The sequence below is a fragment of the Mus caroli genome, chromosome 6, assembly GCF_900094665.2.
Source record: "Mus caroli chromosome 6, CAROLI_EIJ_v1.1, whole genome shotgun sequence".
Lineage (NCBI taxonomy): Eukaryota > Metazoa > Chordata > Mammalia > Rodentia > Muridae > Mus > Mus caroli.
Genome location: NC_034575.1, coordinates 144,712,438 through 144,735,718, shown reverse-complemented (window position 1 = coordinate 144,735,718; position 23,281 = coordinate 144,712,438). Strand labels below are relative to the sequence as shown.

Below are 23,281 nucleotides of genomic sequence, written 5' to 3'. Positions count from 1 at the left end.
TGCTGCTGAGACAAGACAGGAATGTTGCACCTCAGATAACACAATTCAGCATCCCCTCCCCCACCAGCTTTGGCCCATACCTGCTGCAGCATTTCTTCAGTGGCATTCAGCTTCTCTCTGTGCTCTTCAAGACAGAACTCCAAATCCCGAATCTTCTCTCCCTGAGCCTCCACCTGGTCTGTCAACACACTTACCTATTAATTTAAAGCAAGAAGCTATAGTGAGTTTGAAAGGCTCTGGGCCCCAAAGCATGGTTCATTCTCTAACTGGAATGAGGACTAAGATCCATCACTCACGGTGGTTTAAAACATCACAAACTTAACAAGAGGACAGTGGTCCTACCCTTTGCTATTTATATTTTGCTTTGTGTGGATCAAGGCCAAGGCTTGTGCATGCTAGGATAGGCAGGCTCTCTACCACCAGGAGGCCTCTGCAGCCCTATGCTGCCTTACAATCCAAGGAGAAACAATTTAGGAGAAACATGGTGCTGATGAGATATTTGCAGTTTCTTTACACATTAAAACCATTTCAGTTGTCACTAGGAAAATCTGATGTTGAAGGCGATGGTAAGAGACTACTAGTAGGGAGCCACAGAGGAAGTGAGGAAATAGGCACAAAGGACCACTCAGATTTCACACATCAATAATAAAAGGAGCAAAGGTGAATAAAGACCTCAAATTCTACAAGCTCTTGCAAGATGAACACCGTCACAAGTGCGTTCAAAGCAAGGGCAAGGGAAGAGTGCTGTGGTACACTTAGCATGAGTTCAGGTCCCAGCACCAAAGAGAAAAAGGAAAAAGCCAGGGTACTGCACCACATGCCCAGGAAACAAACAGTGAAGCCCATCCCTCGTCCCCAGGGTTCCATGCAGATCTACAAGTCTCTCCCCTGGAATACCAGCTGAATAAATACTCTTTGATCCACGTAGTTCGAAACACAAAAATAAAGGCATTTTCTCTGTACTTAGAAACACCATGAGGAAGCAAGCAAAAGCAAGTACCCCATAGTACTTCCCAACAGCAGGCTCCACTTGGCTACTTTGTACGGTTTGTGTGTCATTTTAAAAGATGGAAAGTTAATATATATTCAGACAAGAGATTTTTATACTACGGGTATTCACAGATCTGGATTTCCAGTTGAAATGTATATAAAAATCAGATCTGACAGCAGGGGACATACAAAATCATCTCAAGTGGCAAAATCATCTCAAGTCTGACCTGCTCCTGAGAACTGGGTGACAAAGCTGGCCACAGCCAGCCCTGCACACTCCAGGTACAGAGAGCTGACCTAGCACCCCCTTCTTGTTTGTAAGATAGGATCTGAGGCTATAGCCCAGGCTGGTCTCAGATTCATGGCAAATCTCCTGCCCCAGTCTTCTAAGTCCTGGGATTACAGTCACTGACACCACAGCTGCCTTCTTCTGCACTGGCTGTTTCCTTCAGGGGCTGGCTGGACTGCTGTACAAATTAAGTGTTTCATTTTCAGTAGTCTGTGAAAGTACAGTCTTCCCTTGGCATCTGTCCGTGGCTGGTTCAAGAATCCCTGCAGATATCAGTGTGCATGCTCAAGTCCCTTCATGGAACAGCAGTATGTTCACAGACAGCTCACACATCTTCCTTATACTCTCAGTCACAGGTTCCCCAGTACAATGTAAATGCACATAAGCAGTTGTTATATTGCTTAGATGGCATGTTTACTACAGGTGCTTAATACAGGTGTTGCACATATATGTGATTCAAAGTTGCAAGGACACATGTCCTAGGAAAGGAATGGCCTCAAGTACCACTTGCCTGAAGAACGAGGGATTCCTTGTCGTTTTCTAGACGTGCCAACCTTTCTTGATACACATCTCCGTTCCCAGGTAGGTGTCCATTTGTCTGAATGAGAAAGTAATATAAGTAAGGTCAACTCTCCCTTAGGATTGATATTTTATCAATCAGTAAAACTGACATATTTTAGACTCAAGGGGCCTGGATTAAATTTAGCACAACAGGCATGGATGGAAAACGTAAGAATTAACTGACTTCAAAATAAGCATTACAGGCACCTAAACACAACTCACTAGACTTACCCCATTTCTGAGTAAACAGAAAACAAGTACCCTGTCTTGGTTCTAAATGTACCACTGTGGTGACTACTGACCAAAAACAACTTGAGAGGGAAAGGGTTTATTTTACCTTATAGTACACCATGAAGGGAAGTCAGAGCAAGAACTGAAGCAGAGGCCTTAGAGGAGCACTGCTTACTGGCTTGCTCCTCATGGCTCTGCTAAGCCACCTTCTTATACAACCCAATACTGTCTGCCCAGAAATGCTCCCATCCCAGTGGGCTGGACCTTCTTGATCTTGTGTCAAGATCATAGAAAGCTAACCAGCACAGACTCTAAAAAGCAGTAGCTGCTGGAATGTTCCAGTAGCCATAGGCATAGCCCTAGGGAAAACAAAGTTCTGGGTACCTAGTAGAGGACAGTACTCTATTTGTCCCTGAATGATCCCTGTCACTAATTTGGGGTGGGGAACAGTGATTATGACCTGTGATGCCCTCCTGTTCCTACCACTCCATCCCCAGGTTCCACACCAGACTGCCAATACCTGTTTATGGAGCAGACACAGGGGCAGCGTCTGCCCGGCTTCTTCCTGTCCACTTAGCTCTACAAGTCACAAGATGAAATCGTAAGATAAAGGCTCCTGCCTGGAAAGCCTTCAGAAGCCTTTCTGTCTCCCCACCAGAGCTTAAACACTCAATCCAGAGTGATTTTCCCTGGTGGTACTGACGAGCTAGGCCTGCTTGCTAGCTTTGCAATTATTTTCCATCTTGGTTTCACTAACTTCTTACATTTTTATTGGTTTATACAATGCTAAGATCAGCTCCTAGGCAAAACCTGGCCATCAGTTGTACCCTCCTGGCATCTGGCTTAGTGCTCGTCCACGTTCCCCTTCCCACTCTTCTCCCTTCTGCTGTTTTTTGTTTTTTTTTGTTTTTTAATCCCCTTCCCTTTGTATATTATGCATAGTACACTGTCCAAGGAAGTACAGACTTTTCTACACTTTTTATTTTTGTTTATTTGTTTTTGAGACACAGTCTTCCTATGCAGCCTTGGCTGTCCTGGAACTCACTATGTAGATCAGGCTGTCCTGGAACTCATTATGTAGAGCAGGGTGACCTAGAACTCACTACGTAGGTCAGGCTGGCCTCAAACTCATAGAGATTCATTTGCTTTTGCCTCCTAACTGCTCAGATTGAAAGTATGCGCCACTGTGCTTGGATTTTCTTTCATTGTTTTCATATCCAAGTCATAAATGACACATTTGAAAAGTCTCACAAAAGACACATGAAATTGTCTTACATACATAACAGTATGTAAGACACCCCCCTTCCCCTCCCCTCTCTCATCTACTGTCCTCCCCCCTCTCCAGGATGTCAGGAATAATCCTTCTGCTTAGCCTCCTGGGACTACAGACATGAGCCACTATGCCCAGCTTGTGATCTGCTCCTCATAATTTCCTAGCTACATTATATACTGTATCCATAGGATTCCCTGAATAGTCCTTTCAATACATCAGAAATAAAACCAGAAGAAATACAAAATGGACAGGTAGAGGCATCCAGAATTCAACCACAAGCAATCTCTTCAGACTTAGAACCAGAACGAACGAACAAACAAACAAACAAACACCAGAAACTGTACACTCTTCCTCCCCAGGGCACATCCAATGTGACATCTATTTCTCCAGAATTAACCTGCATCTATTTTACCTCTCCAGATTTCTATTTCAGTTCTGGGAGTGAAAAATGTCATATCTTGAAAACAAAACAATATAGAAGAAGGATGAGGGGAAAAAAAGAGAGAAAGAAGTCAGGAGGAGGAGGAAGAAAAAGAAGGAAAGATTAAATTTGGGGTGTTCCTTCTGAAGATGGAGACATTGGGTTACATTTCCCAAGAGTCTACAGAAAACTCAGAAGCTAATTTAGCAAGTGTGCAATGCATGTTTAGAGTGGGTATATTACCACTGCACAACCCTATCCATGCTTTTCACTCCAGTCCAGAATTAACTTACCAGAGTCTGATGGAGTAGTCAGAATGACCTACACGCCCTGGGGACCATGAAAATGAAGTAGTGTTCTGGAGGTCAGCCAGACACACAGTGAATGTATGAAGTGCAGAGGCAGACCCGGGATGGTTTTCAACTCCTAATTCTGATTATGCACATTGTGAGGCATCTGTTTTTAAAATTCCATCCAAGTGATATTTTATAAACAAATTTTATTACATTAAAAATATTCTATGTTCAGTAAACAAGAGGTTCAACTTTCTCTTTTGTCTCTTTAAGAAATAGAATGGAGCTCCCTATGTTGACCCCACTGGCCAGAAACAAATCTGCCTTAGTATGCTAAGTAGCCCCGACTAAAGTCACATGCCACGAGTAGAAACAAAAAGTATCCATACGTTTTCCACCTGTATTTCTGACTGGTGTTTGAACCCAGGGCCTCACAAGGTCACAGGGACTCATCACAGGGAGGCACTTATCATGTGGAAGCTCTCACCACACAGAAGTGCTCACATGCTCCACTGCTGAACTACACCCCCTACTCCTTTATTCTGAGAGCAAGAAACTCTAGCCAAACTAGCATCATTGTTTTTTCAAGCCAGACACGACAGAATGAGATGTTTCAAAACTGCTTCTCCAAAGTGAAATGCTGAGAACTGACTCAAAATGAGAAAACAAATCAGTAATGTCCTGGTATTTATGAATGCTTGTAATACTCGATTGGCTAGTAGTTCTGAAGCATTAATAGTCACCAGAGGAACCCAAAGCAAAAAAATCTTAGGAATTGCTCATAGCTATGGTAATGTATTTAAGGAGATAGAGAGCTGCTCTATGTGTCCTCTTTCTGATACTCCTGATTAAGAATACTGGAGCTAAGCCTGAGAGGTTTCTGTCACCTCTGTCCTTTTTTCAGCCAAGATCCACCTGTGACGAAAGCCTCCCTCCAAGGAGCATGCTCTATGCTCACACAAGCATTTCATCCCTTTTACCTAGACTGCCTCTCTTACCCTTTCTATTCTTTCTTTATGCCTTCCATAGCTACCTACATTTGGGTCTGGTCTATAATGTTTTCCTCGAAGGAAGGCTTCATTCGTTCGCCACTAACAGCACTGGACAAGCTCCATCGCAGAAGCACTGGGCTCAGGGGACTACCTTCCCTCCCAAGCCCGACAATGCTCACTGTGAGCAACTCCCGCATCTGACAGGAGCACTGACTGACGACTGCTGAATGAAGGAACAGTGGCAAGGGTTCCGTCGCTGTGGGCTGAGTGTAGATGAGTACCTGGCCTTGCTTCTGGCCACATTTCCTTTAAAATCAGTGGTTATAACTTCATGGTGGTGCTCCGAGTCAGGTCCCTTCCTCCTTCTGGAAGATCCCTCAGACATGGCTCTTTCCTGTTTTCCTTCTGGCCAGTCCCAGAAGCTGAGACTTACTTTCCTTCCCGAAGCTAGTCCTCCTACTTCTTCCTCTGCAACCTTGCTCTCCACTTTCCCTTAGACCTGCAATTGTTGTCTCTTCTTAGTCTCAGTTTCTTCAGTGTAATAAGATTTTTTTTCCAGTTTTCTCTTAACACTGACCCAGAGGCTTTGCGCACACTTTGCTCACCTCCTGATACCCCTTGCCTGTGCCGACGTCTTTCATAACCAGCTTCACTTCTTCCTTCTGATGCTATATCAATATCTTCTCCTCATCTAATGGCTCCCTTTCACACCCTGCCCTCAACTTCACAGTTCAGCTTTTTACCACATTTTGCCACTGATGGTCAATCAGCAAATCACATGAATTAGTCACAGTAATGGCTGCTAGCCTTGGTTTCAACTTGACATACTTAGGGAAAACGATACTTCAATCAACAAACTGCCTGCATAAGACTGGCCTGTGGGCATGTCTGTAGGGGCAATAAAGAAAACTTTATTGCTTTTGGTATAGGAGGGCCCAGCCCACAGTGGGCATTATCCCTAGGCATGGGGGACTAGCCAGCGTAGAAAAGGTAACAGAATATGAGCCAGAAAGTAAGCCAGTAAGCCACTGTCCTCCATGGCTCCTGCCCTGACATTTTTTAATGATGGACTGTGAGCTAGAAGTGTAAACCAAATAAACTCTTTCTTTCTAAGAGGAGCTGCCACTCATAAAGCAACAGAAAGCGAACTAGAGCAGCCATTAAACTCTTCCTAATAGTCTCTTAGTGCAAAACCCTGCTATACTTCTTTTCATTCATTCAGAAGGCTTACAAAGTATGATGTACGTCATCACAAACAATGTATTTACTACAAATTCCTAAGGCCAAAGCATTAAAGACCACTCCGAGTAATATATTTAAATCCTCTGAAATACAGTCAAAATAGCCCTTTATACTTTACTGTGTTGCAAGTCCCACTGACAACATTTAATCCAACACCAGGATGAAAAATAGACTCCACTATCACAAAGACACTTTCTTCACTTAAGGAACATATATGACCAGGTCTTTCGGACATGAGGAGAGAAACATCTAACAAGCATTATCTCTCACAGAGTTAGTCAGACTTCCTGCACTAGCCAATAATTCGATCTGGGGATGTGACTTTTCTGAACACAATGCAGGTGCATACAAGCTGAGGGCATCCATTTTTGCGCCAAGTGTTACTAGCACAGAACGCCTAACATGTGGGAGCAGGCGACATCCTGTCACACGACTACTTTGGCCACATCCTTTGTTACATTTCAGACACACATAAGAGTTATGTGTTAGTGTGGTGGCACACGCCTTTAATCCCAGCATTTGGGAGGCAGAGGCAGGCGGGTTTCTGAGTTCGGGGCCAGCCTGGTCTACAAAGTGATTTCCAGAACAGCCGGGTCTACACAGAGAAACCCTGTCTCGAAAAACCAAAAGAAAAAAAGAAAAATAAAAAAAGAGTTAGAGAGACTAGCTACCTCTGTATTTACCAGCTCAGTGGAAGGAAGGAGCCTTTGTCTACTTTACGACTGGGTTTTTGCCTTCGAAGCCCTGGGTTCTATTCATCTGCAGTCATCTACAGTACCTCCCACCTCCATCTTCTCTGTTCTCTTTACTGAGCTCTGCCTAAATCCCAGATCAACTAGGAACGGTGGTACACAACTTTCATCACACAAATTCTGGAACCCAGTCAGTCCAGTCCTGAGCCAATGCTCAGGTGTTTCCAACCAATTTAATTGATTTCTAAAATATATTAGCATATATTAATTATACATACTAGTAGGCCCCATGTATTGTCATACACATACATGATATACTCCAAGCATATTTCCCCTTACTATCCCATCTCCTCTCATAGAGCCCTTTCTTCCACTCAAGTATCCTGGTTTAGCTTTCATCCCTTCTTTTGTTTTTAATGACTTTATCTAGTCACTTACAGGAACATAGGCAACCTACCAGGGGTACACACTGAAGAAAATGCTTCCCCCGACCCCCACCCTGCAACCACTAACTGCCTACAGCTCTTCATTAAGAGGCAAGACGTCACCCCTCCCCTCTCCAGGAAGGAATGCTGACAGGCCTAATCTTGTGCAGGCCTTGTGCAGGAAATCCCAGCTGCTGAGTTCCAGAGTGTAAAGCCCAGCCTGAAGACAGCATTCTACAGCACTCCACCCCTTTCTCCAGCTCCTAATTCCTCTCCTACACCTCCTCCAAGATGTCCCTGAGCCTTGCAGGGTTATTTGGACTTTTGAGTGCAGACAGTGTGACTCATCTTTCCGCAATGGTGCAGCTAACGGGACAACATGAACATTTTGAGATGTTTTGCCTTTGAAACAGATGGTGTCTGTTTGTGAGACTTGACATTTGTTCTTTTTTTTTTTTTTTTTTTTTTTTTTTTTTTTTGAGACAGGGTTTCTCTGTGTAGCCCTGACTGTCCTGGAGCTCACTCTGTAGACCAGGCTGGCCTCGAACTCAGAGATCTGCCTGTCTCTGCCTCCCAAGTGCTGGGATTAAAGGCGTGACATTTGTTCTAGGAGCATCTCCCTCAGATTTTCAGGATCCAGGCTGCTGGGGTTTGTGGGTATTTCGGTATTCTGAAATCCAACATTCCCTAGGACATTTCTCAGCCTGTTTTTGCTTCCTGTCTCATTCAGTCTTCACTCTGTATTCAGCACACTGAGAAAGTAATTTATTTCTGGCAAAAATATTTTCTCCTCATTAACACCCAGAGGTCACCAGTGGCAGCCATGGACCTGCAGAAAGCTGACTGGGCCCAGAACCCTTTCTTTAACATGTGCTTAATCTAGTCTGTTAGTGTTTCTGAGCAGTGAGGGTACAGCTCAGTGATAGAGAACTTGCCTAATGAACACGGTTCTCAATTCCATCCCTGGATATAAAAACAAAATTTCTGGTGGCTAGGGAGATGGCTCAACCACATAAGCGTAAGGATGACAGTAAGATCCCCAGCACCCACATAAAAGCCAGGTGGGCACAGCAACCTGTCTGTAATTACAGGGTTGTGGAGATAGGATCTGAGATAGAGGATGCTCAGAGCAATCAGTTAGCAAGACTAGCTGAATTGGTAAGCTTTGGGTTTAAGTGTGAGACCCTGACCCAGTATATCAGACAGAAAGGGATCAAGGGAAACACTGAACATCAAACTCAAGCATATAGTCATGTGCACCCCCACATTCAGATTCCTCCACACACGTGCATATATGCACACACAGAATACTCTCAGCATGATGATAAATGCAATGTGACAATGGAGGCGCTTGAATTTAGGTTACAAGTTAGAGTGTGACTTAGAAACTGCCAGTTTCTTGGTGGAGTCACTAGCCAGCAAGCCTGCTGGTTATGTATGTGCTGGCTGCTCACACCATCCGGAAAACTCTTTCTCTGGACGTGGTCTATCTCAGTTCCTTCACATTTTGGCTCTGAGAGACACTTCTGTGCCTGAGGTCACATGGATTCGCTCTTTTCCAGCTGGTGTTTTCTCAGCACTCACTACTTTCCTATTCACTGTGCATTTATCGTGTCTGTATCATTCGCTTCCAGGATTCCCAACAGGATCCAGCATCATGAATGAGAGAGAAATTTGTTTTCAAACAACACACCCACTCTATTCCCCACGTCTACTACAGCGCCTTACTTGTAGCATACACTTCTACAACACTGTAGTGAGCACTGTTCCACGAATATCAAAGTGCTCTGTGCACTTACAAGGCAGGAAGTTGCTCAGAGTGTATTGCTGGGTGGATGGCTCCTCATGGGTTTTTATCTTAGGTTATATTCTGTCTTTACATTTGATATCTTAAGTTGAAGGATCCATAACATGACAAATACTTTTCAGAACCAACCAAGACTCCACTATAATAATAACATTCCAAATACAGTAGCCATGGAACCAGAGAGCTTAGGGTTTTCATTGTTCAGTTTGTTCATGCCTAACCCATTGTGTCTGTTCCTTCTTCCCAATCCCAAACCTTCTAAGATAAAGGAAATGCATTCTCTCAGGCACTGAGAGCTGGAGATGATGATGATGATGATGATGGCAGCAAAAGGCAAAGGCATGCAGAGGAGAGCAGAGGTGGGTATAGGAGGAACAGAAGCAGGAGCCTGAAGGAGCCAGACTGTACCTGTTGACAGTGCACTCCCCTTTAGAAAAAGGGACCTGGGCCAGCGTTGAGAATCCAACAGGAAGGGGGTGTGATACTTAATACTTTCATGACTTCTCCACTTAGTATTTCAGAAGTCAGGGTTATGTCAATATATTAAAAGGGGATATGCAGACATACATAATTTACTGGGATTTATTCTTCCCATTTCACCCTTTATTAGCAAAGTATCTAGAACTTTTAAATTCATAGACACAGAACCACAAGAGTTCCAAAAGCTAAGTAAACGGGGAGGGGCAAGGGGTGTTGTTTAACAGCACAGACTCGGGGTCCAGGGATGGAAAGGTCTCTCTAGGTAGGTGGTGACGTACTCACCAGTGTGGACGCACTTAGCACTACTGTGCTATACACTTCAAGACAGTTAAAGTGGTAGACACTATAAGAATAAAACAAACCAGAAGATAAAAGGTAACACCATCATAGATCTGAAGGAGCAGAGTGCCAGGGTCAGTGTGAAGTGTCCCTCCCCTGTGGCTCCCAGCTAGCGGTGCTGTCACGGTGCTGTCACAGAGGCTGTGGAAGGTTTCAGGCATATGGAAACTCACTGGAAGAAGGAGAGGGCTGGAGGAGGGCCTTGAGTTTTACAGCCCAGCCCCACTTCCTGTCATCTCTCTGCTGCTAACAGCTGACACAATGTGACCAGCCACCTCACACTCCCATGGCCATGTGTTTCACACCATGGTGGACGGGTTCCTACTTAAATCCTGAGCCAAAATAAACCCTTCCATCTTTAAGTTGCTATTGTCAGTGTCAGGTATTTTGTAACAGCAAGAAAAATAACGGAGATACACAGAGCCCTAGCAAATTCCCCCATCTGCAAGTGGAGAGGAGGTCCTCGTATCAAGTAAAGGAGGCTGGTAACTGCAGGAGGAAGGCTGTGTATGGCAGAGATGGGGTGACAGCAAACCTGGGTCCTAATGTGGGCTGTAGCCCATACAAGGCTCTCCTTAGCTCTGTGTCTCCATTTCCTCCTTAGTAAGGGATGGATGAGGGTCTCTGCCTTGCAGAAGTGTGAGGAGCCCATGCTAACACATGCTAGGCACTCCTCTCTGAGCCTGCCAGGCAACAGTAGGTCTTAGAAATTTTCCACAGAGGGAAATGACCCCAACACCACCACAGGGAGCCAGGACGGTCATCATAGCAGTTCACTGCTGGTGAGGTGACAACAGATGTTTCTGAGCCTCAAGGATGCCCCTGTGATACTTTACAATCACTTGCTAGTGATTCCAATTAAGCAATTAAAGTCTTCATTCACGGTCAATGGTGGCCAGCTTGAGAGTCTGTGTCCTTTAAGAGATGCTAATTAGTGCAGTGGGCATTTGTACTGCTAATTATCATTCTTGCCAGATCTGGGAGCACCCCTGGTTTCCCAAAGGATGCAGGTTACTTCTTTACTAATTGCAGCACCTCCTTAATTATTCCATGTAATTGGCAGCTGGACAGCTGCCTGTAATGCCAGTTCTCAGGAGGTGGAATAAGAATTTGAGCCCTGCCTAGGGTACCCAGAGAGACCAGGTAGCAAAGAAACAAACAAAGGTAGCTGGAAAAAAGAAAACATGACTAATAGCATGTCCCAGTGAAGGGACACTGTGTAAGCATGGACCTGTCTTAACAGTATTTCTTATAAATGTATGCTTCTAAAAAATGAAGACATTTATGATTCAGCAGGTAGCCTCCTGTGATTGGGAAAAATCTACCCAGTATGACACCTGCTCAGTTATGGAGGCAGAAGAGAATTCCACTGTAATGTTGACAAGGTAGAGTATGTTACACAGGAATCACTAATGGAGGACTGTGTGTCTATCAAGCCATAGCTTTAAGTTGGCAAAAAAAAAGAATATGTCTGAGCCAAACACATAGCTTCTGTTTCTGTCTAATATCTTAGGGCTTCCATTGCTATGAAGAGACACCATGATCAAGAACTCTTATATGGGACAACATTTAATTGGGGCTGGCTTACTACAGGTTATAAGGTTCAGTCCATTAGCATCAAGGCAGAACCATAGCAGTGTCTAGACAGACATGGCACTGGAGGAGCTGAGAGTTCAACATCTTCATCCAAAGGAAGTCAGGAGAAGACTGGCTCCCATGTGGCTAGGAGGAGGGTCTCAAATCCCACCCTCACAGTGACACCCTTCCTCCAACAAGGCTACACCTCCTAATACTGCCACTCCCTGGGCCAAGCATATTCAAACCACCATATCTAAGTTGCCCTGGAATATTCTCACAATGCTTTTTCTAATCCAAGAACCTGAGGATCAGGACCTGGAGCTGCAGCAGCAGAGGCCAAGAGACAGACAGGAGAGCCTCACGTTTTGTAATGTCAGTTATGGGTCATCTCACAATCAGTAGAGGTTACAAAAATGCCATCTTCAATGAAATGAGTGATGCTAAGTTCAACGTCTGCAAATCAAGGCTTCTAAGCTGTGAGGCGGGGTGTAGAAACGAGGCATTAGAAGCCAACCTCTGACCTGCTAAATAATCATCACACCAGCCAGTCTTTATTGCTTACATGGAAATCATTCCAATCCCAAGTGCACGTGTTTCTAAAGTGCAAAAATGTGAGTGTGCATACTTTAGGGCCAACATGTGCTCTCTCTGGGACTCTGGCTTGTCTCAGAATCAGACTTAGAGCTGCTCAGCTCGAGTGTGCTCCAGCCTCCTGCAGTGATCCTCTGCTGCTCTCCACAAGGCCCCTCTTTTCATGTGGGCCTCATGCGGGCCTCAGGAATGCTTTTCAGGCCTTTGAAAACAAGGTACATCTTAGGCCTATGTCCTCTAAGTGATCTTAGTCACCTGTGTCACACAGCAGCACACTGAGACACCCCAGCTGACATTAAAGCAAGTGTCCTGAGCTTCTGGGGAAACCTCAGAGCAGTGTCCACAATCATATTACCAAGTCAGCAGAGTTCTCAGGTGGGGGCAGCCGGCGCAGAGTGGCCTTGACAGCAGCACGCCTTCACTGCCCTCAGCAAGTGCTATTTGTTAAGACTGAGCTCAAGTCTTAACAATACAACTGCAGGCTCTCCTCTCCTGATCAGCCCTCAGAAACAAACACGCAACCAAAAGGCACAAGTCAATTATCTACAGGTCCTCTTGAGCCAAGTAATAAATTCCTTTCTCACTGTGTGCTGAATGTCAGAGTAAAGACACAGGAAGTAGGAACAGGCTGAGGAATGTGCCAGGGGACAGTGAGTTTCACAGCACCAAGTTACTCCCAAAGAAACTAGCAAACCTGGACTCTTAAATCCCTGGAGGACCCTCCCAGGGCAAGTGTCAAGTCTCAGGAGCAGGCATCATCTGTGAAACATCTCTAACTCTTCTAACCCCGTGCAGTTAGCTGCAATGCCACTGAAAGATGCTGACTGGTACTAACTGGATGGAACCAGGAACACCAGGCTCAGATCTGGACTGGCTGGGGCTCCAGAATTTGTGCAACACCCCAGGAAATGCTTTGGCACAGGGTGGACATCCAGGCCCTCAGAGTAGGCAGCCAGCTATCATTCCTCCAGTCTGCCAGACAGACCTTAATCCTGCATTAGGTTTTATGTAAACACAACCAAGTCATAAGCATCTTATGGTTATGTTACCCTCCTTATCTTCTCATCTGCTTTTGTGATGTTCTTTAGATTTTGCGTTCAACGCATACCAGATGTGATATTTACAGTGGAGAAGGATGTGTAGAAACGATAAGAGCTAACAGGAGTAGAAGCGACATGGCTGCCACACACCACTAGATGGCACTTCTCCTCAATCACAGCTACAAAGTTTTACTGCTTTCTGAAGCGTCCACCCACTATACTTCCTGTTTATAATACCTATTAAGTCCTTCAGAGGTGGCCCCACCCCACTGTTACTGTTACATACAGGGCTCTTTTCCTCACAGGAGCATACCTGGTCATTTATACAACCTAGAAGCCATTTATAGAGGTAGAATTGAGCAACTCATTGGCACGGATACAATACAGTGCCTTTTCAAAGCTATCCTTAGGAGAGATGGGGAGGTTAGGGACTACACTGTCTGTTCTTTCAGAGCATGGCTCAATTCCCAGCACTCACATGGTGGCTCACAATTCTCTGTTGTGAGGCAGGCAGACAGACAGACAGACAGACACATACACACACACAAACACACACACACACACAAACCTGACACCTTCTCTGGCCTTATAGGCACTGCATATGCTTGGTACACAGACATATGGGCAGGCAAAATATCCATTCATATAAAGAAAAATTCTAAGTTTTCTTTACAGCAGAGAGGAACTGGGGTCTCATGTTCTGCCTTGTAAGTTTTTTTCTCTTCTGCTGATCTGCTAATCTATGCTCTCAGTTTTATAGTAAACAACAGAAGATTGACAACAACAAAAAAAAAGAACATGAAGAAGATTGACAGCACAGAGAAGGATCATGCAAAGATTGACAGCACAGAGAAAGATCATACAGAAGACCAACAAGACAGACAAGGATCACATAGGAGATTGAAAGAACAGAGAAGGATCATGCAGAAGACTGACAGCACAGTGAAGGATCACACAGGAGATTGACAGCACAGAAAAGGATCATACAGAAGCCTACCATTTGATTTTGAAGCCACTCAATAAGCACTTCTGCTGTTGAATCTGGGATCTGGCATCTCAATCCTTCCTTCTCATCCGTTTCCATCATCTCCAACAATCCACGCAGGTCTTCCACAAGGTGCAGAGCGCGCAAGCTTCCCATAAATGGGGAGGTGGGAGATTGGCAATCAAAAATCCCATTGGAATACTCCAAGGCTTTAGAACCTGGTTTCCAAAGAAAGTCAGAGAGCAATAGGACTTATGTTAGGTAAAACACCACACCTGAAAAAGATAAATCAGACTAGCCACTAGCAATGATCACAAAGAACAGGGAAAAGACAGACCAAATAATACAATAATGTAGATCTATCTCTCTAAATCTTACATAGTTGAAAATAAAAAATGTCATTAACAGTAAATATGAATAGTTTGATGCTTAATGAAAAGGCCAGCTGTGGGGGACAGATGGAAAAGGAGCATGGTAGGCTCAAAAGTGACCAGAACTAGTGGGATGACTGGTCAGGTGGGGCCATGCCTCCCAGAAAACATGAAATTTTAGAGAGCATGAAGTCTTTGAATTCTGTGAAATGAGTTATGTACTTAGGTGGTACTGTGCAATGAGCTGCATGTATGACTATGTGTGAACATATGTATACTTATGTGTATATGAGCATATGTGCAACTATGTGTATGTGAGCATATGTGCAACTAAGTGTATGTGAGTGTACATGTACCTATGTGTATGTGAGAATATGTGTGACTATGTGTATGTGAGTACATGTGTGACTATGTGTATGTGAGCATATGTGTGACTCTGTGTATGTGAGAAAATGTGTGACTATGTGTATGTGAACATATGTGTGACTGTATGTGAGCATATGTATAACTATGTTTATGTGAACATATGTGCAACTATGTATATGTGAGCATATGTGTACCTATGTGTATGTATGTGAGCATATGTATGCCTATGTGTATGTGAGCATATGTGTAACTATAGACATGTGAACATATGTGTAACTATGTGTATGTGAGCATATATGTAACTGTGGGTATGTGAGCATATGTGTATAAGCGTTTCCTCTGCCACCTCATTTATAGCCTTAGCACTAAATCTCTTGTTAACGTTAGTTCTAAACTTGGTATTCTAAGCAGGAAGTGTTGGTGTACACTTTTATTCCTGGTCCTTGGGAGGCAGAGGCAGACAGAGCTCTGTGATTTTGAGGCCAGCTTGATCTGTATAGAAAGTTCCAGGTAAGACATACTACATAGTAAGACCCTGAAGTGCCTACTGGATATTTCACAGGAGAGATCTGGTTGGCAGAGGTAGAGACCTGAGGCTTAGTGAGAAACCAAGCCACCTGTGGCTGGAATGCTGACTTCTAGAAAAAGGTCATTCACAGAAACAGGGGAGGATATCCCTTTAGTGTGGTCCATGGGCCACCCACATCTGACACCCAGGACTCAGATCTGCAGCTCATGAGAAGTCTGCAGAAGAAGTGACATTTTTGACACTTTGCAGCATAGCATCAGAGTAACTGGTAGAATTGGAGAAGCAGAACAAAGGTGAAAACTGAAGGTCCCAAGAGCATTGGAGAGAGCCAAAAAACTAAAATAAGAGCAGAGGACGGAGGACAGGATATGTGGTGCTCAGGCTGTGTGGTGTGGGTACCTGCTATGATTCCGTCCATCTGCTCCAGCGCCGCGGCCAGCATGTCACTAGCGTCACTCATCATCTTCTTGCTCGTAAGGGGAAAATTCCAGCTTCAACCTGGAAGAAGACCACGATGTTATCATTGTGTGCTTTAAGAGGGCTTGTTAATTCTACTCCACAGTAAGCTGCACTTGGAAGTCAGACAATGTCAGAAGCAGCATGCAGCTGAATTAACTGGATTGTTTAATTACTAGTGTAGGTGACAGCACTTCAGTCCGTGTCTCTACCAGTTAATAAGAGAAGATTTAGATCTGGCACTCAAGGTCCAGCAGAGGTGGGGATAAAGTTTGGCAACAAAGTGTTTTGCCTCATATACAAGGCTTTGGGCTCAGTCCCCAAACTACAAAACATTAAGTCTGGTAGGATGGTAGCCAGATTGCTCTTCAGAGCTCTAGGTGTCTGTTAAGTGTACAGGGTTATTACAGAATCCTGATGAGGGTCAGGAGGGTACAGACAGACTCAAGGACACAGGGTTACTATGGAAGCCTGATGAGGGTCAGGAGGGTGCAGACAGACTCAAGGACACAGGGGTATTACAGAATCCTGATGAGGGTCAGCAGGGTGAGGACAGACTCAAGGACACAGGGGTATTACAGAAGCCTGATGAGGGTCAGCAGGGTGAGGAAAGATGGTTTTCTGTATCAGCGTCACCTAATCATGGTTCCCTTCATTTTCCATTGTTTAAGTTCTGTGTATCAGTTTGTCAAAAGGTTTATATACGGAAAGTGTTCACTAACATACAGACAACCATCTCCTGCTATCCACAGGAGATTGGCTTTAGCACTATGCCTGGTACCAGCTTCCATGGGAGTTCAAGTTCCTTCCATAAGACTACACCGTATTTGTATAGACCAGTTTGAAGAGCCTCAAGATTAGTTAACAGTATTATTTAACCCAATAGGAGTGTTTTGTAACTAGCTGATACACTAGACTGTTTGAGGGCCAGGAGCCATCTAGAAAAGGCTATGGCAAGCAAATGGGTTTCCTGGAGATGGCCCACCATTTTGTATGACTGTGATGGGTGCACTCCAGACAGGCACAGCAGTCCCAGAGACTTTGTTCCAGGATTGCTTCTTGCTGCTCATGTGCCTTCCCTGCCTCTGTTACATAGCCTAATCATTCTGGACACCGCCCTATTGAGCGATTGTTTTCTGCAGATCAACATAAAGAGGAGTTTTCATGAATTAATGCTTACAGATGAATGATTTAGATGTGTTAATAACTTTATAGAATTCCTGGACAGCCAGGGTTACACAGAGAAACCCTGTCTAAAAAAAAGCAAAAACAAAAACAAAACAACTAAAACCAAAAACAACTCTAAAGTTCCAGATTCATTAAACCAATCCTTTCTCTAACATAATAAAGCACGGTGGCATTAAGTATCTGTACAAGGCTAAATGTGCTCACTCTCAGTCTCTGTATCACGTGGCGCCGTCACATGGCCTAAGGGAAGGCAGTGAAGCCTAAGTAATGAATGTGTCTATAACATGGTGAAGGAGGTGGGGACTGACAAGGTAAAACAGCAGAGTTTAGAGAGGTTTGCAAAGAAAACAGGTGGAGAGGGAGCGATGACAGATTCAAAGCCAAGGACGTCTGAAGTAGCTACACACAAGTGTCTAGAGCTCACAGGATCCTTTCAAAGCATAAAATCCTACAACTCAATGAAAAAGCCGAAGGGATGGAGACATGACACTTGAAAGAATTTGTCTTTTTTTTTTTTTTTTTTTTTACTCAACAGAAATATGAAGAGGTGCTGAATGTCATTAAGAGTCAAGAAATTTACAATAGTGTGATATTAGTTTAGACCCAGTTAATTAGCAAATAAATGTTTTTGAGACTGCTAAGCTAAGCACTGTGAAGGCTGTGAATTCACACACTCCCTTGCAGCACGGTGTATGTGGACTCACTACATTGAGAAACACTTTGTTTGGCACTGTCACTTTAAATGGCCACATTCATTTTCTATACAGTGGTATTTCCTTTAAAACATGTAACTAAGAGCAATGCACAAATGTTCACAAGGAGTCATTATAGGAACAAAACTATGGAAACAACCCACCCTTCCTCCACATGAGGCAGGTAACCTCGGGCATGTGCACAGGATGGGGGGATGGTGGTGAACGGTTTAGCAGCCTGCAGTCTGTACAGGAGACAAGTAAACACAAGAGCTCCACAAACCTTCTACAAAGTACTTCCCAAAGTTTAAGCCAATTAAACAGATTTACTTAATCAGGTCTATGTGTATTAACTAATACGAATATTATAAATTTGTATCATATATATGTATCATATATACACATATACATATGTGTGGTTGTGTGTGTGTGTCAGAGAGAGAGAGAAATAAATAAATAAATAAATATACAATCAACTTAACTATGCAGAAAGGGGCTATAGTTACTGAGAAGTTCTCAGGTTAAAAACTTATTCAATATTAAAATGATTATTTATTACTAAAAATAACTGGGAATTCCAGTTCTAGTCACTATCAGGATGATTATATTGAGAAAATCAGACACTGAATGAAATATAAAACCAGTTTGAAGAAAGGGAAGAGAGACTAACAGCAGTAGGGGCTAGAGGTGATTCAGGTCTGGAGGGAAGGCCACTCCTGCCATAGGTAAGATTCCTAAACTCCCCAGTGGGTGTGCCCAGCCCTACTCTACCCACGCCAAGTGCACTAAGCACACTGTGGGAGTCTGAGAATGTGACTGAGTGGGGAAGGCAGGTGGGAGAGAGGGACAGAGAGATAGGCAGGCAGGCAGGCAGGCAGGCAGGCAGGCAGGCAGAGACATGGATACTGGCTGGCCTCAAGCTGAAATCTCCTGACTTGGCCTCCTAAGTAGGTGCAACTACAGAAGTAAGCCTGTTGGTATACTTTACAGGGGTAAAGTAAGAGTTATTCTGCCCAGAAGTCATAACAAGAGATTTTTTTTTGCAACTTAATATCACAAACTGGCAGAATTAAAAAAGAATTACACAAATTTAGCTCACTTATATTTAATGTGATTATTGATAGAATTGGATATAAATATTATACCAATTTTTATTCATCCCATAACTCATTTGTTCCTCCTTTCTGTTCAATTGGCAGACAAGGGTGGAGAGACCCCAGTACAGAAGGTTTGAGCAATTCCATCAGTTACCTGGACTAATCCGAGTTATAGAACCAAATGCCCAGTGCAGAACCTACATTCGTCTCCAGTCTGCAAGCTAACTCACCATCGAGGGCACAGATATATCACTATAATATATTTTGTACATCTACTTGCCCCATTACCAAAACCCTCAGGTCTTTAAGGGATCTGAGTCAGGAATCTCCTGCACCCTAAACAAGAATCAACCCCCCTAAACAAAGAAGCCACTGTAAAAGCACAAGTGCAGACCCACAAACTATGCCTCAGTAAACTTCAAGTGGGTTTTAAAAGACCGCTGAAAAGTTCAGAAAGCACAAACAGACGCATAAAGCGCATCTATGAAAAAGTTGCCCTGCCCAGGGACGAGCTATTTAAGACACAGACCAGTTTAGACAGCATGTGTTGACAAAGCTATGTTAATTTTCACGGCTCAGCTGAAGAGCTTTTTTTAAATGGAAAGAGTAAATAAGAATATTTTAGGAAAACCTATCCTCTGAAAAATATTTCATATCCTCCAAAAAAAAAAATCTTAGAGGAAGATTTCCTGAGCTCCTTCCAATAACTAACTAATATAATGGAATATTATTCTAGTACAATGTAAACCTGACTGAACAAGTACTGCTCTGCGACATTATAGTGAAAGAAAGTAGACACAAATGACCATGACCAACACAAGTCCTTTTAAATTATGTCTCCAAGTCTCGACTTACAGAAAGCAGAATAATCAATTCTTTGGGAAATGGACAGATGAAGAACTGGAGAACTCTCTGATCGGTATCTTGGTTGGTTACCCGAGGTTTACACCTTTCAAACTCATTAAAGCAGGCAACAGGTTTAGGCTGTATTAGGTATAAGGAATCCCACTATTGAACCAGAGCTGAGCATGATCCAGAGAGTGAGCAAGCAGCTCTCCTCCATGGTTTCTGCTCAGTTACTACCAGGACTTTCCTTAACAATTGACTGAGAAGTGTGCAGTGAAATAAGCCCTGTCTTCCCACCACAAAAGGATCCCAGGATCAATGCCATCTAAGTTATCTGATTTAACGGAGCCCTACCAGTTGATGACTAATGGCAAAAGCTCAAAATTAATTCAAAGCTTGCTTAGTCAGAAATTTCCACAGAACGCATGTGTCGGTTAAGTACTGTTCAGTTTCAATGGCCAGTGCTATTGGTGCCTGTCCACACATCCATACACATAGCCCAAATTATAACTAACAGAGACTTCCCTCTGCTATCAAACATGTCGGAGTCATCAATACCCCCAAGGAGTGGCCATCAACTTCAAACAGTCCACCTCCCACTCACATCATCCCCCTGGTTCCCAGAATCACCTAGGGCTTCAGCAACCACTCAGGGTGGCACCAATTTGATGAATTTGATCACTGCAGGTTGTGATCCTGTGACTCCCCCGGCTCTAGCAGTCTTCTTTAAGATTACTTTCTAAAATAACTACTTTGGGGGGGGGGACATCACACAGATTGTATACCCTTGATATATCTTTTACTATATGCAAATTTCGTCATAATTTCATCCAATCCTATGCACCTCAGGCCCAAAGTAAAAGTCAGAGTACCCAGGTCCCATTGGTCTCATTCTTTGCTTACTTACAAAGTTAGGTCTCGCTCTGCAGCCCAGATAGGCCTCAAGATTTCAATTTTCCTGCCTCAGTCTCCCCAGAGCTGGGACTACAGGTTCTCACCATCACAAATGGCTGGTTTGTTCTTCCAAGTTGACAAAAGTACTTAGGAAATTATAACTTCACCATCATAACCCTGACAAGGTAAGGAATTTACCTTTTAGGTTTACAAATGGCTCCCCTACACTTTTTCAAGTCACTTGCTGAAGGAAAAAGCACCAGCATACACAATTACCACAGAAAAGAAGTGCTGTGTCCAAAGTCACAGTTCACAGGGAAAGTGCCTTCTATTCTGGGCAATATGAGCAACAGCGTCACTGTGTACAGGTCCAAAAAGTGGTGTTTCCCATCTCAATGGATCTTTACTAATAAATGTGAATTTAGAAAAATCTAAGAAGTAATTTCTAAGTATAATATTCATATATTATAGCCTGGAACTCTCCCACCACACACACACACACGATCCAACAGAAATACATTTAGAAGTCTAATTTCAGATTGGTCAGGGATACATTCAGGGCAAACTTGAACAGGATAAAATACCACAGAAAGTTCCAGTAATGGGTGTGGTGGATCAAGGGTTGGCAGAAAAAAACACAAGCTTTTTGCTGGGCTGCTGACAAACTGACAACTGTCCCTGTCTTTACAAGAAAGACTGTATGAAAATTAGCAAATCCATGTTGAGCTTTGGCGAGAACAACATGAACATGTGCCCTGGCAGTCTCAGTTTGCTTTATCCAAAATAACATCAATTACTATACACTTCTAACCAGATTTTCCTCCCACGATGCTACCAATGGAGGATGAGCAATGGCCGATTGACCAGAATCTGGAGTGTGTAGCAATACAAGCTCAGCAAAGATAAGCCATCTTCAAAACAGAAGGACCTGGGGACACAGAAAACATTACTGGGTCTGTAGTTTGGGGACAGCAGCCACTGGAGGCTTCTTAGGAATGCAAATCCTTCCTGAACTCCAGCAAAGTGCCAGGGGTCTCACCTACAGCTACAGAAGTGGTACTAACAGGTCTTTCCTGCTGGGAAAGGGGCGGAGGATGGGACCTGGCTACCAAGGTAAATAGAGCAGTCCCCTTCCCACCTCTGCTAAAATTTTAATTAGAAAATCTCTCCCTAGCTAAACTTTAATGTCTAAAGCATATAACCACCCCCTGTATTTGTTTTAGAGGTAGGATTTGGTTAGGGACCCTAGGCTGCCCTGAAACTTACTACATAGTTAAGGCTAGCCTTGAACTCAGAATCATCCTGCCTCAGCCCCAGTACTAGGACTGCAGGCGTACATCACCATATCAGGCTTGGGGATTATTCCCTGATTCTCTGTAATGTATCTGCTATCACAGATCTTCTCTGTAGTCTATGAACTCAAACACATTCATCTCCAATATGCTCTAGCTCACCCACATAAACTGAAAAGTCCTTGAGTAGGTCACAGAGTGGAGTGAGAGGTATGGGCAGGGGCTGTTAGGAACAGGGGAAGTAAAAAACCAGAAAGGTTGGTGTCTTTTATGGCAAGGGTGATATTTAATGTGATGGGTTTAAACTCAATTAACCAAGTATATTATTGCTGACCTTAGAGATCTGAAGATTACATTTGAATTGAATTATTAGAAAGTTATCAATAATACTTCATCTCTGAATCCCAATTGCTCAGAAATGAGTAGCAGAATGCTGTTAAGTGAAATAATATCAGACCTGGAATTCCTACCTTGAAGCAGATAAAGTGTACATGGAACAAAGCCAAGCATGCTGTTGTTACCAAGGAGAAGTAATAGGTATGTATGTCCTAAAATTCTAGCTCACGTTTGTGTGTTGGAGACTTCTGTAACAAAACTATTTCACTTTTACCCCGACCTTTAAACTACAGGATTTTCAAACACCTCCAGACATGACATAGCGTCTTAAACAGGTTGTTTTTCTGTCGTAACCACAAGCACACTAAGAGCTCCCCAAATATTTACAAATCAAATAATGAGACGCTGTACTAGCCACCCATACGAGCACAAACACAGACATGCACACTCGGAAGACAGAGCAGCCTCCTGCAGATGGAAAGCTGCACTGAGAGAAGGGAGCACTGACCATGTTAGCATGCACGGGGCATTAATATGTACTGCACAGGACAGGAGTGTGCACTGCCCAGGGGCGTGCACTGCTCAGTGATGACTAAAATGACAGGCGACCAAGAGCGATGGGCAAGCCTGCAAGGAAGCATTGGTAAGACAGAAGCAGTGGGGTGGCAGGCGAGGTCACTGGTGCTGCCATTGATACTTAGGAATGACAGGCAGCACTGAAGTAATGGAGAGAGCCACACGATAAGCCAAGTTCCTTTCCTTCCTGAGTAGGAGGATGCTGCTGTTACTGAAGACGGACGTGGAGGAATGTGGGCAAATGGTGGGCCTGTGGAAGGAATGCTCCACTTCTCCTGACCGTCAGTCTGGCCCAGGCCTGTGCTCACCGAGGGAACAAGAACATGTCAAACTGCTATCCTCTGAGTAGGGCCACCAACCTTGAGTTCTAACCCAAACTCTAAAGTACCAGTGGAGCGCCACCCCTGCC

The 23,281-nt window shown here is 43.8% G+C and overlaps 1 protein-coding gene across 14 annotated transcripts in view; it reads right to left on the bottom strand.

The window, feature by feature from the left end:
• Ppfibp1 (PPFIA binding protein 1) overlaps positions 1-23,281 on the bottom strand; it is a 136,780-nt gene that overhangs the window by 39,657 nt on the left and 73,842 nt on the right. For all 14 annotated transcript variants that reach the window (XM_029478953.1, XM_029478961.1, XM_021164015.2 and 11 more), the window contains exons 3-6: positions 15,895-15,993; positions 14,242-14,447; positions 1,791-1,877; positions 81-194 (exon numbers count right to left, since the gene is read on the bottom strand). In XM_029478953.1, the coding sequence (XP_029334813.1) occupies positions 81-194; positions 1,791-1,877; positions 14,242-14,447; positions 15,895-15,958 (471 nt within the window). In that variant the 5' untranslated portion in view covers positions 15,959-15,993. The remainder of the gene's footprint in view (positions 1-80; positions 195-1,790; positions 1,878-14,241; positions 14,448-15,894; positions 15,994-23,281) is intronic.